This window comes from Mchenga conophoros, linkage group LG13 (assembly GCF_057382185.1).
Source record: "Mchenga conophoros isolate Kocher_MC1m ecotype Shallow Benthic linkage group LG13, M_conophoros_male_GT1.1, whole genome shotgun sequence".
Taxonomy (NCBI): Eukaryota; Metazoa; Chordata; class Actinopteri; order Cichliformes; family Cichlidae; genus Mchenga; species Mchenga conophoros.
Genome location: NC_140538.1, coordinates 5,429,993 through 5,445,851, shown reverse-complemented (window position 1 = coordinate 5,445,851; position 15,859 = coordinate 5,429,993). Strand labels below are relative to the sequence as shown.

At 38.3% G+C, this 15,859-nt stretch overlaps 1 protein-coding gene across 4 annotated transcripts in view; it reads left to right on the top strand.

The window, feature by feature from the left end:
- Positions 1–15,859, top strand: part of atrnl1a (attractin-like 1a) — a 325,280-nt gene that overhangs the window by 61,395 nt on the left and 248,026 nt on the right. For all 4 annotated transcript variants that reach the window (XM_085296143.1, XM_085296141.1, XM_085296142.1 and 1 more), the window contains one exon: positions 2,032–2,186. In XM_085296143.1, coding sequence (XP_085152269.1) covers positions 2,032–2,186 — 155 coding nt within the window. The remainder of the gene's footprint in view (positions 1–2,031; positions 2,187–15,859) is intronic.

Sequence of the window (15,859 nt, the reverse complement as noted above, 5' to 3'; positions counted from 1 at the left end):
ATCATAATGTGCCAGAAACAAGAGTATCCCTTGAGGAACAGTTCTTCACAATGGGTGTATTTACCTTTGATATGGTCCTATTTACCTTTGTTAAACGTTGAGGCTGAAATCATTGAATTTAGCAACTTTGTTACACAGACCAAGATAAATTTGTGAATGCAACAGCGGTGTGTTTGCAAATAAGCCTGTTATTATAAAGATATTGTACTGTTTACATCACAGCTTAATATAGAAATGTTTCACCATATAATAAAAAAACATGTTTAATAAGAGTTCTTAATAATAGTAGTGAAAATATGATAATTTATTGTAGCCTCATGTCTTAGAGGATAAAAGAGAGTCTGCATAAAAGCTGACTTAATAATTAGTTAATGTGATAATATTAATAGTTCTGTGTAATCACTTTAAATATACACAAACTCTTTCTGAGGAAGGAAAATCACCAAGTTCCTGTCAGAAAGAGGAGACTGGAGTGAGAATGCCAGGATCTGCCAGGAGCTTTGACCTCAGATGAACTCTGACAGATGGATTGGTGAAAGTGGATGCTGGGCTCTATCGTGCTCTTAACATCTTTTAATATACATGCGGACAGTGGACACACAAGTAGGCATACATTAACAAATGCTCACATGTGCATGCAATCTCTCTGTGCCTCTCACTTTCCAGCTGGAATGTGTTGTTGGAGTCGAGTGTCACTTGAGCTCTTGGACTGATGAAATTCCCAGACTGACACATCCCTGGGTGTTCCACTGATTTATACTTCTCCCTACCAATGTAAAGATCATCTGGCCTCTGTCAGTGTAAAGCTTCTGACAGGCATCCCACAGCATGACAATCTTTTCTACATGACATCTATATGTTAGTGGTTTCCAACTGATCTGTAGCCATTAAATTTGTCACATATACTGGTCAGTTTAACTCCTATTCCAAACTGTTGGACGACAGCACATTTTGCTTCTGTACAGCTCTACAGTAGCTTTTTCCCCATCTTTTCTCGTGTTTGCTCCCTGTAGATGGCTGCTCTACAGGTAACCCAGGATTTGCTCAAACCTGGAGAACTGCCTTCTCTTATTTTTCACCCTGGTCAATTGAATAACCTTGAAAAAACACTAAAGCTTGATGATTTTTGCATCCCTGGGAGTGTAGAAGCCTCTAAAAAATATCCTAAAGAGTTTGGTAGCTATTCCAACACCTAGTCTTTGGTTTGCTTGATTGTTGGCTTTTTCTATATTCATTATGCTTGATTTTACATTTTTATAACCTTGTAATGGTGTGAGATATTTACATTTATTGGCAATTTTACCTTAATTGGATTTGTTAAATTACACATGTATTTTTTGTTTGATAAAAATGTTTTTAATATAAAGATATTTCAAGCTCTTAGAAGTAGACGTTTGTTTTGTTTTGGGGTTTTTTTGTTTGTTTTTTGTCAATATTTTAGAATCAATAAATATGACTTCCATTCCAGGTCGCTGTTTCAATACCATATTTAAAGTATGTTCTGAGTAGTCGTTGCCTTTTCACAATAGAGATAACGACGCTGCTCGTACATATAAAAAGTCTGACATGAAGGGGTCTAGTTTCTGTATGAGAAGATTTAAATCAGTTGAAGGCAGGGCAGAAAATCAGCATTGCTGCAGTAAATTAGCCACAGATAGACACTGCAGTTGTTCTCTACTTTACAACCTTTGACCTCAGAGAGATTGGACACCACAGACTGAGACCCCCTACAATGTTGTGTGTGTGTGTGTGTGTGTGTGTGTGTGTGTGCGTGTGTGTGTGTGTGTGTGTGTGTGTGCGTGTGTGTGTGTGTGTGTGTGTGTCTCCTGTGAAAGAACAGTTGGTATGAAGGGCAGTCACCACAGGCCAGGTCACAACCTGAGACAGATGCCATCAGTTGCAGTACATGCATCTATGGACACACATGTCACGCAGACACACGCATAGCTGACAAATTGATGCTTTCCTGACGTGCCTCACATTGCTGATTAACCCAACTCTGTGTGGGTGTGTGTTTGTGTGTGCACGCAGGTTAATCCTCAAGGAGAGTGGTTTGGCACGGTACCTCCACTCGGCGGTGCTGCTGAGTGGCACAATGCTGGTTTTTGGGGGAAACACTCACAATGACACATCTCTGAGCAACGGAGCCAAGTGTTTCTCTGCAGACTTTCTGGCTTATGATATTGGTAAGAACAAGTCACATATAAACAGACACTTTCACATGGGTGGATGCTAGATTTTGAAGCAAATGTTGGTGTGAACACCAGTTTTCTTGTGCACAGCTATTAAAGGTCAGCCACTTGGCAGGTAGGTTGTTCCAGCTAAACACCTCTCCAGAGTTCTCATGTGGATTTAGTCATGCCAGGGTCTTTTGTATCTTCATGTAATCCAAAACTGACTTAATAATGTTAAGATAAGGCGTCTGTGGGTATATTTCACCGTCTCTTCTCACAGGCAGATAAGACAGTGAGATATAGTTTTTGCTGCACTCCTTGTTTTTGAGTTAATTTGTGATAAATTATATGCCTGCCTGATGGTATTAGTTATTATTGATTAATAACTGGAACATCTAAAGGTGCTTTCATTTATTTAATTCTTCCTCTAAGGCTGGAAAATAGGTCCTTTCATTGAGTGATCTGGATGGAATTCACAGAATGTCTTTTCAGATAGATTTCCTATTTTCTGTTAATTTGATATAATACTACTTGGAACCAAAACATTCAGTTTCTACAGTAAACTGTATATAATAGGTGGCTCTAGCGTCTGAGTCTCAAAAGTGAAGCTAATTCAGAAGTACCGTAAACAATAATTTCCCCCCCCCACTACCAGCAGGGGGCGACTCCTCTGGTTTCCAAAAAATTGACATGTTTATTTTGTAAATATGGTCCTGTTGTGAGTAAAGCAGAAAGTAGAATATGCTTTAATATAGAGCTCTGCCAAGCCACAAGTGTGCAGTGTGTCTGTTTTCAGAGCCGCTTTTTGTATGTTCAAAAAATTAAGATGATGACAGTCAAAATATTCAAGTCAGAGTTTAAAAACCAAGCTTCAAAATCACCACTGGGTAACAACATGGTGTTTTTATCTCTCTTTTAAAAAATTAATTTCACTTTTTGGGGTTTTCTCTTTGATTTTTTTTTTCTTTTGTCCTTCCACTTCCATCTGTTGCTGTTAAAAGGCCAGATTTGCCTCGTGCCTACTTTTCTACATATAAAATTGCCTGCTGCTTCTAACCATGACTTGTAGTTGACTAAAAGGGGATGCTTTAACCTCACATCTACACTCTGAGTGCTCCTGCTTGCAAGGAAAACATGTTTTTAAATGATGTTCTATATCTTATGTACGATAAGCCTTGGTTTGCTCTGTTCTGGTATTATTATAAGCATTCTACATATTTATATTCTGTATTCACAGGTGATATTATCTGCAGGGCAGTTCCATTCACTAGCCACTCATAAGCATAATATTCAACTCATCCTGACCATCAAGCTTTATGTAGTATTTATTTGTTCTTATTAGTCATTTAGAGTGCTTTCTTCTAAAAAGAAACACACATGCATATGGTATTTGGAAGCGATTTCCTGGTGTGAATCCAATTTGTGCAGCAACAGCATGTTGAAATGCCCTTAATAGTACATAGAGGAAGCTGCAACGTTACTGCGCTGTGACAGACCTAAAAACAAGCTAAAAATATTCTTGCAGCCAGAAGAGACAGTAAGAAAGAAACCAAGACTGTGTAAGGTTGCGAACACTGCAGTATAGGTATGGAGTATTGATGATTAAGGATCCCATTATAGGCTAACCAGTTACACCATCAACCAGATGGTATGGGAACATTAACAGCCCTTGACAGGGATAGAGAGAGACAATAATGAAAGGGGCTTCAGGTGAGGAAGATGTAGATTAGTTCTGCTCTTCACAGGAGGAAACAGTGTGCAGTAGATAGATTAACAGAAAGAAGGAGGAAACGATAAAGATGTGCGAATATTTATGCAAAAGGTGCTGAAAAAAATCGAGTGAAAGTGAAACATGAACAGGAAAAAGCAGCATGTTGGTGATGGTGGTTCTTTAACTGTATATTTATCTGCATGTAAGGTCAGCAATGCTTGCCAGTGTCTGTTAGTGGTGAAATAATTGTTTTACTGCAAAAAAAAAAGTCATTCAGAATAATCGTCTGCCAGTTTTTATACTGATCAGTGTTTCTTTGACTATGTGATCAGGGGTGTGAGTGAGACATTCATGGCATAGAGCCTCGGGTGTGGTGGTTAACCTTGTCAAATCTGATTTCTAATCACATGGCGCTAATAGTGAGAGGCAATGGAGACCCTTTGTTTATTTATTTAAGATACTTTTTAGGTTTTATTATATTCTCGAGGTGCAGAATATGTTAAAAATTTCCGCTTAGCCACAGTTCATTCATTCATTCATTTATTTATTCATTTTCAGGCACAACAAATACCTATATTGAACATAAAATACACAAAACAAAAAACAAAACTTGCCTGAAAAAGGAGTGGGACGAAGAAAACTTATTAAATCCCACCCCTATACTCACTCATCAACAAAAAAAAACAATAAACTTCCCGCAGCTACGCCCATCATTGCATACAGACCCATCAACAGCCCCGGGCACATACAAGCATCTAAGCGGCAGCTCGCAACCAACAATTAGAGCCTTCATAACTGAATACAGAATATATAAATTATAAATTGCATTACCACAGGTAACAGGCAGTAATAACTACAAGTAACAGACACACATACATATACATACATATATATCTACACACACAAGTACATATATGTACATACATACGCACACTTTATTTTTTATTTTTTATTTTGGAATCCATACCAGCAATGGTAAGAGGACAGACATTACAGAGCACACTAAAACCCATCATTGAGTATACTGTGACCAGACCAACTGTTTGTAGAGAAATTTAAATCTATGAATATTTTTGCATTGTTTCAATTGTAAACTCAGACTGTTCCAGATTTTCACACCACATACAGACACACAAAAGCCTTTACGGGTTGTTCGAGTTCTGGGTAATTTGAATTCTCCAAAGCCTCTCACATTATAAACCTTTTCTCGAATTTCAAATCTAGTTTGTAAATTTGCCGGTAAAAGTTTAGTAAAAGCTTTATACAAAATTATGGATGTATTGTAATTAACCAGATCCTGGAATTTAAGTAACTTTGCCTGAAGAAAGAATTTGTGAGTATCCAACAGATGTCAGTGCAGTATGTTGGGATGTTGCTGGAATTTAAAAGCTCGGAACAAAAGGAGCAGAGCCTTAAAACGTCTAAATGGAAATCATGTAGGGATTATACTTGGGAAAAATATATTGTAGAAAAACGTTTTATATTTTTAAATATTGTTAGTTAGAATGTTTTTTTTTTTTTTTTTTTTTAATTTACGGTCTGCCAAGAATTGGGAAAACAATTTTATTGAAGCAGCAATTATAGATTGTTTAGGCATCGCTGGGTGAAATGAGCAAGTTTTCATATCAGGGAAAATGAAACATGCTAATGCTTACCTAGCTTTTTTTGTAAGGGTCAGGAGCTTGTTATCTCTGAAAGTTGGTGGCCACATCCACATCACAAATGTTAAATGTAATCAGATTAAATATTTTTTTGAGTGCATTCATAGAATTACATACACCCAGCACTAGACTTGACCAATTATTCATCTATTTCGCCATCTTTATGTAGGTGATGTTGATGCTCTCCTCTTGTTTTCAAAGTTGCTGATCAGGTTTATTTTAGTCCTTTGAAACCTGTCAAGTGATGTCATGACCTGTTGTATTGTCACTTTAACTAAAACTTTAGTTTTATCCAGAAATCTCAACCACTGCTTCGACAGCAACTTCTCAAACTAAGATCCACTAAGAAGCTTTTTAGAGTAAGTAAGTAAAATTTATTTATATAGCACATTTCACAGATAAAAATCACAAAGTACTTCACAATAAGATCAGACATACAGGTTAAAATTAATTAAAAACCCATTTGTATAAAAATGTCTTCAGCTGCTTTTTAAAGGAGTCAGTAGAGTCTAGACAGCGTAAAGACAACGGCAGAGAGTTCCACAGCCTAGGTGCCAGTGCCTGAAAAGCCCGATCCCCACGTGTTTTAAACCCAGTACGTGGGACCACCAGTAGCCTCTGACCTGAAGACCTAAGTGCTCAGGATGAAGCATGAGGTTTCAACAGATCAGAGATATACTGGGGAGCTTCACCGTGCAGAGCTCTAAACAACTAAAATTTTAAAATGAACCCTAAAATTTGCTGGAAACCAATGAAGAGAAGCCAAAACTGGAGTAATGTGTGACTTCTTGTTTGTACCAGTTAAGTCTTGCCGCTGCATTCTGTACAGACTGAAGGCAATCGAGAGCTTATTTGTTGAGATACGTAAAAAGACCGTTACAATAATCCAAACGAGAAGAGATAAAAGCATGAAGAATCATCTCAAGTTCTGCTTTTGACACCAGCAGTCTGAGTTTAGAAATGTTTCTTAAATGATAAAAACAGTTCCGGACAAGTTGTTTAGAGTGTTTCTCAAGAGTTGTTTAGAGTGTTTCTTAGAGTGCTTTCAGCCATGACAGAAGGTCTGCCTATAATGCTAATGTGCTCAGCTATTCCGTGTTTGAGTTGTAGTTGAAAGCTGCAAGTATTTTCTTTTAAATTTATAAAAATGGGCTTTAAAATGCTTTTTTGTACTTGGAAATATCAGCCCACTGTCCAAATCTGTCGTCCTTCCCACTCTCTCTTTCATATTTCTCGTCACTCCTGTAAATTACAGAACAACAGGAAAAAAGCGACTGCTGATATTAGAGTAGCAGGTGTGAGAAGGGTGATGAAATAAAGGAGAATAGTGCTAAAGAAGGAGAGAGGGACGAACACGGAGTGGAAGAGAAATAAAGAGTAAATGAAGTAGGGATTTAGGGAGGGGAATGGAAGCACTGCGGACTTGTGAAAGAGAATTACCTAAAGACATTAAAGGTGTGCCAGGGTGAAGATGATGATAAGCTTGTGAACAAAAGGCAAAATAAAAGGTGATAAACAATCAGGCATGGGTTTACAGAACGTCCCCATCTTAATGAAGGTGAAAGCCAAATGGTTTCAGATACTGTTTTCGCTCCATCAACGCTTGCAATAAATGTGTGAATTTACGTGTCCCTTAACTCTGTGCAAACACCCCTGTCTTCATAAATATCATAATTTATTCATTACTGCTTTTATCACCTGCAACATTTGTCCGTTTTCTAGCTTGAGTTTACCGGAGAGGCAGATAGAAGCTGCATTATAGTTTAGGTGGGAAAATGAAAAACCAAGAGGAAAGATGATGACATGAATGATCATCAGCTGGAGAAAATAATATGTTGCAGTCAAATATTTATTTGTTTTTTAAATATTACTCATGTGTGTAACTTAACTGGGCCTTTGCACATTTTAATCTGGCCCACATGTTGCTTTAGGTTCGTATTCATTTTGCTTCACCAAGGTGTAGCTGTGGCCTGCACAGTGACACTAGGGCCGTGCACCTATCAGCCTAAACAGACGGGCGAACCTCCACAGCACCTGCAATCTAACTAAAGCTTCAGTTGCACAAGGCCGAGACTCCTCCACGAGAACTATGGATGAACACAGCAGTCTACTAGAGGGATGGAAGCTATTACAAGTGGTTTTAACCGGAGCCATGTATACCTATTGTTGACCATTTTCACCTGGACACTAGCAAGCAACTTTCAGCAATCATTCGTCAACCAGTCAAGACCAACCATAGCAATCAATGGTTAGGCTGTGCATAAAAATGTTTACTATAATATTTTGTTTATAATTACAGTTTTGTTAAAACTGCATATGTGTCCTTTGTACAAATGTGACATAAAAGGCATTTTGTACATCAAGCAGTTCTGATGGGGACCAAGAGTTTTTCCAGTGTTATCGTTATATTATGCTTGGCTAACTGACTGCTTGAGTTTCCATAGGTAAAAGCTTAAGTATATGCTTGCTGGCTCACTAGACTTTGATCAAAATAGAAAGCAACCAACACTCCTCAGTGTTGTAACTATAAAAGTGAGCTTTCAAGCTATGATTTTCTCCTAACCATAACCATGTTGTTTTTGCAAACGTTGTGCAAAAACTGAAACTCGAGGCATTTATTCCACCGTTGGAAGTCCCGCTGCCTCTTAAAGGGACTGTTGTTTGGTGTAAGTGAAAACGCGTTGCCCATTATTTCTGTCCACCGAAGTGGAACAACCACCATTAAATCAGGTAATAACTGAGTTCTGGGCTCTGCCCTGCAGATTGTCTACTTGTAATATCTATGGCAGTAATAATAGTTAACAACCATACAACAAGCTGCTAACATTCAAAACCAGTGGTTATGTTTATAACACAGACATGAAATATATGATAATTTCATAAACACTGAACAGTTGGTTTGGTTTGAAGTAAAAAAAAAACCCAAAAAACAAAACCGTAAACATCACTATCTGTGATAGGAACACTTTTTGGTTAAGAGTCAGCATTGGATAATTATTTTGGTTAAATGAATAATTAGGTTAAGGTAAAGAATGATTATGTTATTTGTTCTCCGAGGCAGTATAAACAGGTTTCCTGTGTCAAAAAACAACTACACTTCGACCCACACTTTATTGTTCACTAGCTCTTTCTTCTGTGTGTGACAGTAGGTTTTAGTTCAATGGCAGTTTTACGGTTTTGCCCTGAATACAAACACCGGCTGCTCTGGGATTTGCTTAAACAACCAGTGCTGTTTGTTTTCTTGGGAGAACAGTCTGAAGTATACACTGTGTTACAAAAATGTATGACTTGGGGGTCATGACATTCTGAGACAGCTGCAGGCTGTTTTCCAGTGTGGCTCTCTTCTTGCACATTATAGCGGGCTCCCCAGTGTTATGGACTGCATCTTCTGCAATGAAGCCCTTTCAAAGCAAGGATGTCAAGGTTTGGCTAAGAGAACTGGGAGAGCCAAAGTGACCGCTGAGTAAGGGTTCAAATGAGTTTATGGAAAGTTCAAATAATGAACTTTGAGTTGGGTGAGAGCAAGACTAGATTGTTTGTGAGGAATGAGGAGGCAAAAGGAAAACTTGAGCAAAGGTGAACCAGGTGTAGGAAGCCATAAGCCAGCAAGCACATTTAAGGAAACCAGGACCACACAGTGCTGGAGGTTTTAAATTCAGCAATCAGACTAACCACTCACGTAAGGTGGCTTATTAACTTGATAAGTCAGGCCAGGAAAGGGCCAAGAGAGCTGGCATCAGAGCAGCATAATTTACAAAGAAAATAAAACTATCATTTTACAGCAAAAATACAAAAAGGCTAAATATTACAGGTTAAAAGTGACACGGCTGCTGCACACAAAGCTAATGCTTGAGAAGAGTTTTGCATGTATAGTATTATTTAGCACAATGTCCTGGCTTCTAATCTGTTTGAAACCAGGACAGATACTGTGTAAGTTAATAGAAATATCAATTTCACAGTTCTTTCATTAAGACAAAGAACAACCTCACATGAATACAATTCTGTATTCCATTATATTAATATATTGTTTAGATGTGCGTAGGACAATTTTAGCCTTATTCTTTCAACTGCAGCTCCTGCAGCAATAAGCAAAGTGAGTTCTGAACTGTCTGAAAGCATCTTTTAGCCAACAGGAAAAACCATCAAACAGTGAAGTGAACATTTTATAGATGCTCATCAGCAAAAGACAGAGTTCAAACCTGACTGTCTTTAGGATCCTCCAGGTGATGTAAGGAGATAAAACTGACTGTGTGTGTGTGTGTGTGTGGTCAATGACCAAAAATTAAAGGAAAGTTCAAATATAGCAAACAAAACATACACATTAATATATTGATATAAATATTTTAGTTCAACTTATGTATTTTTTAAATTTGTGTTTCGACATATATCTTATTCTTTCTAGTAGAAGTTTATCTGGTTTACGACCTTGATCTTAAATATCTTCTTAGTTTTACAGAATTACTCCATCCCTGTTGTAACCATGTTCCTTGCACAGTACATTATATTTTTTGACACACTGGCAGTTGAAATTTGTTCTTCGTTTGTTTTTTGGGCATTTATTTTTTTTAAGTAAAAAAACCCCTAATGATTCCTTTCACTACAGAGTGTTGTGGTGCCAGGTTTCTCAAGGAATTGATTAATTAAATACCCGAAAGGAAATATCAGCGTCAGTTTCTTACAGTCCAGGATGAAGAATTCCAATTAGTGCTGAACAACCGACCAAAACGAAAAGATGTTCAGTTTACTATTGCCTTGGTTTAAGGAAACAAAATAGTTTATGTTTCAGTAGTTGCATTTTTGCTTAATGGGATAATTAGACAAGCTAAAAGCTGCACTAGCATCATATATCAGTGTGGAGTGTGTCGCATGGAATTCCTTTCTTTCCTCACTGTGGTGCAACAGACTCCTCTCACCCAGAGAGGGATTATGTGGAATTAAAGGCCTCCGCTGGGCCAGTGTGGTGACTGTTAACACACTCAGGGTTATGAGGAGCTTAAAAAAAAGAAGAGTTTAAATCTGAGCCAAGAAATGTCTCCTAGCTATAGTTTCCTCCTTCCTGTCTTCATTCTTTCTCTTGCTGCATTCACACTTTTCCTTTAATCCCTGCTAACTTTAGCTAAATCTGTGATTTTTGCCCTCAAGTTAAATTTGAAAATTTTGATTTTTACTTTGTTCTTTGTGATTCCTGTCTTTGGTTTTTAATCATTTACAGATAATGTTACCTTATTAGCTGTTTACTGCTCTATTGGCATCTGCATTTATAAGGGCTGATAAATTAAAATGTATAAAGTGGAGACCATCATCGTGAGTAACCATCATTTTCCGACCAGAAAGCACTTCAACTTAAATGTGTCTGGAAGTCCACAAACATAACAACCAGATGATCCGAGCATTGTTGGGCAGAACTTAAGCAAGGAATACGCGACAAAACCCCTAAAACAAAACAAACAAGATTATCTTTAAATAGAATTAGCATATAGTCTTTACTAAGACAATATGCTATCTCTTTATTTTTCTTGCATGTTTGAAAAAAGAATCTATTCTATTTTTAACTCACCAGCTTTCATTGTGAGTATTGGTCTTAAAATCCTGTATCAGTGAATTTCTAAGTACAAGAACTTCACGATGAAGGCATTTATGAATCTCCTTATAAATGGAAAGAAGTCAGAAGAAAACGTCTTCTCCTTCTTGTTACGGTGCTGAAGTTACAGTATTCATATTGGCACAACGTGGTGTAGATACAGGAAAGGCCCCTATATCGTTTGTTTACATGTCTGTGGCTCCACCCAAACATGAGGTGATGAAAAACACTTTTAACTGCGACATTAATTCTGCATGTGCACAGACAGGGGAATTTAATAACAAAAAAGGAGAGAGCTGAGCTGCTTAAAGGCTTTTCTTCTTGTTCATGTCAAAGTTTATGCTGTTGAAGTTTCAGAGAGGGCAGCAATCCTCAGACCTAAATAGGACCTTTTATATAAAATTCTACCTCCCTCTTTTTATTGTTAGACTATTCCAGGGTGGCTTTGTGTGAGTCACAGTTCAAAATAATCCTGGTTTATCATTGTTGTTACTGCCCATGTTCCAATCACTGTCCCTTATTTGTATGTATACTGCTTTCAGTGTTCAAAACAGGGCATGTTTAAACATCCTAACAGTATATCGACACAACAAGAAGCACAATATAGCTCTTATACCCTAAGATTGCTGAACCTCTATAAGCAGGCTATCAGGGGCACTCAAAAATCCTCAGACTAGCTACTTTTTTCTCCTCCAAAATGGCACTAAAGGAGGCCGTGCAGAGGTGCTTCCTGCAGTGGAACACAAGTTACTGAGAAACAGTTTTTCTTAAAGTGGCTTCAAGCAGCAGAACAAAAAACATCAGTTGGCTTTGACAATAACATCGTAACTAAAAGCACAGCAGATAATTTATTTGATTCTTGACTTTAAAGAAATACAAATTTGTTTCTGGAAAGTCTATGAGAAATGTGTTAATTGCTGTCATTCTGAATAATGCGTCTCGACTGAGCACAATTTGGTCATTTATGGGGGAAACCTTTAGTGTTAAATAGGACATGCTGTGAAAAATACTATACATGTTTAGAGTTACGACAGGGGGTTGCTTGGCTTCGTATCTACGCGTCTTCACAGAAAGTGTTGATCTGCACAAGTTCTTTTCTAAAGCTCTGCCCTCTGTCGCATCTCTTCAGGAGATAATTAATTAGTTCCACCTGTGAAGTCACTTCTCTCCATCCCTTGTTTTGTCTCCATTTGCTCCTCCGTTCCTCCCTGTCTCTGCGCTCGCTGCGAGCGGGGGCGTTTGGAGCACTAATTTGTTTTTGTTTTGCCGCGCTAACCTTGGAGGGGTGACATGACGTTATTAGCTTCTCCTGCTCTTCTGCTGCCACACATTAGATTCAGGTAGACATGGAAGGCACTTTTCATTTGAATTTAATTCTCCCCCTTCAGCTCTCCTTCCTCCCCACTCCCATCCTCCCACATCCTCCCTTCCCCTTAACCGTGCCACCCTCACACTTCTAATTAGATTTTGGGGGAAAATGAACTCTGATTAAAAACGCAGTCCTCTCCAACCTGACACACCATAGGCGCACGCCCACGCTCTGTGTGCAACACGCAAACACCTGACACATACACAGATCTCGCTGAAAGGCCTGTGGCAAGCTGAAAGCTTGTTTGGAAGATGTTGGAAGTCGGGATGTATCTGAGGAGCAGACAGTGGCTGCCGTTCAAACCTCCATGTCCTCCTCCTCCTCCCGCCTTTCTCCATCAAGTTCTCCATTAGCACAGATCCGATCAAACTGTCAATCAGCCCGGCCGCACGGCTGCTTCGATCTGGACTCGTGATTTCTCCCTCTGTCCCACCATGCATTATTAACACAGATTTTCTCATATCCTAAAAGGAAATTAAAATCTGTGTGGGTCTGTGTGTGTGTATGACTGTATGTGTGTTGTGGCTGATAAGTATCTGTTGAGCCTGCAGTTCTTGGGTGGACAATTTGACAGCAGTCTCGGGGTGGCTGGTTATGGCTAGAGGATGGGATCAAAAGTCACAGAGGTTGTAATCTTTTTTTCATTTAGAGCTTGTTAGAGAAAGATTTTTAGCTGTGGCTGGAGGTTTGAGGTCAGCTTCATCATCACAATCAGGCTCTTGATTCACATGCACGAATCATAGTTCCACATTACATTTTCTTTATAGAGTAGAGCTTTCAAGCACAAGTTCACTCCTACTTCCAAGGTGCATGGGGAAGCTCTGGATCCTCAAGAAGTAAAATCTCAAAAATGCCACAAGTTGAAATGTGTCATTCAAACAATAAGTAGACAATAAGTCCATCCATCCGTCCTTTTAACAGCATATCCATTTTAGGTACCATTCCCAGCCTCGTCAGGGTTTCCCAAATTAATGAGAACTTGTCATAAAGAAAGGTCTAGATTCAGTCAAACTGGAAGACACAGGAAAGGGAAAATGACGGGACACAAAATGGAAAAATGAGAATACTTTTTTTTTCCCTAGAGGCATTTACATTCAGAGTTGCTAATTCCTTTTAATAATTTTTTTGTCCACTTAGGATTTAGTAGAATTAGTACCTCAGATTTTATTGCTTCGCTTATGTTAGAAAATCCATCTTTTGTCCATGTAGTTGTTACTATCCATTCCCTTAGAGGTGGAGTCACAACGTTGAGTCACCTACAAAAAAAAAAGAAAAGAAAACTTTAAAGCGTTCAATCAGAAATCTGTCCTCTCACCATGAAGAGGGCTTGAAACTGTTTACCTTGGGCTGCCTGAAGCAGCACAGAGATGCAAATCTGCTTGTTTACTGTTTTCTATCTTTCTATTGGAACACAGATTGCAAACAGCTGGGACATTTCGGTCAACAAAAGCGAGAACTCCACAAAACAACAAAACCGTATTATTTTTTATTATATATTTCTGATGCTGTTGGTTATTAGTTTGCTTATTTTAGCAGTTATGTGTCTTGCAGACTGTTTCATGTGGTAGATTCTCTAAATCACATGAAACATACAGCAGGTCTCCGAGGGTGTTTATTGGCTTCACAAGAACTGCAAGGCTTATTAATTATTAATAATTATATTATAAAGTGAACATAAAAAAAACACACGGAAATATTAACGTAGGAAGCTGTTGACATTTTGTCATAATTGTCTTGCAGATTAATTAAAAATAGCGCTGGCTTTAATAATAACCTGCTTATTTAAAAGATATGGGCCCGTTCTCTTTTTAACCGCTCTCTCACTGACTTCAGTAACAGTAAATCAGTCCAGAGAAAATAACAAACCAAGCGCACCTTGGTATATTCAGTACTAACAACATGATTTATTAATTCTGATGCACAAATTCAAGTGAAGTTTTGGTTGTAATGATTAATTCTGGAGCAAAACAAGTGAATAAAATATCGAAGATAAACGTCAGCTGCTTTATTCTGCAGCCAGCACAACTTGGAAAGTTCTCAAGGAAACAAACTCCTGCCTCACTGCTGATTCCCTGTAGTGCCTAAGCTTATTTCAGTGCTCAGAGTGCCAAGTGCCACAAGTGAAAAATATTTAAACTTTTAGCACCACGTGTGACTCAGGCTTTAGATGGATGTTAGATGCCATATAGTTGTGCACACCTGGATCCCACACTGAGTGATGATTACCCAGGTAGAGGTGCCAATTTGATTCAGGTCCTTGCAGGTTATATTAAACATGAGCTGACAAACAGCTGTGTGTGTGTGCAAAGCTCTAGAAATAGATGCTACAAGGATAAATCTCCACACTGGAGTAAAAATGTCTAGTGTTAATAGCAGCTGTCTTATAAATTATTTGCCCTTCTTTTGTGCATTCTTAATAAACTTTTGGTATTCTGCTTCTCATTGTTTAAACCCTAAGTTTTATTTATTCATAAATATTATTCATCAGTCTTTTTGTCAAACAATATTAAATAATAATTCCATTTACATGGTTCTTTTGCAAAGTGCTTTGACAGACTAGCAAAGCCGAATCCAGAATTTCAACAGAAAGCTGGAAATTAGAGCTTCCTGTTTAAAAGCAGTTAAAGAAAAAGACTGCACAAAAATGTAATGACATCACATAATAGTGAGTTTGTAAAAATGTGTTTTTAGAAGTGATTTGAAGGAGGTCGCAGATTATCTCCTCAGGGAGGTCGTTTCAAAGCCCACAACTTACTCGCTTTAGTGATTTTTGAGTTTCTCGAGCAAAAAGACTTGAGAAATCTTGCTGTGGGAGGTTAAAAATCGGTTAAAACTTAACCTATTTAAAAAAAAAAAACCTGAGTTAAATACCTACAAACCGGTGCTGTTTAATTTAGCCGCACAATCACCGTTCTTCAGAGCTGCCTGATTACATCAGCATCACTCTTCTTGTCGGGTTAATACGAATGACCTTTAACCCCTGCTAGTTATGAACCCATTGCTCTTGGCGTTGATTAGAATAACCTCTTTTTGTCTGTCCCGTCACTGCGTCCTCTGTGGCATCCCTCGCTCTTAAACAAGCGCTCCCAATTAGCACAGCGCTTAACGAGGTCGTTAGCAACCTGGTGTCCTCAACTCTACCAGCGTTCTGTGTTTAGGGAAAGGCGCCTATAGCTAAATGGCACATTTACACTCACAACTTGGACTCCTTTTCCATCTATCTCTCTCACTCACACTCACACACACACACACACACACACACACACACACACACACACACACATTCAGTCACTCAGTCATTTCCATATTAATATAATGGGAGTATGTAGGGGTCATTAAAACATCAGAGAGTTGTAAAATCCA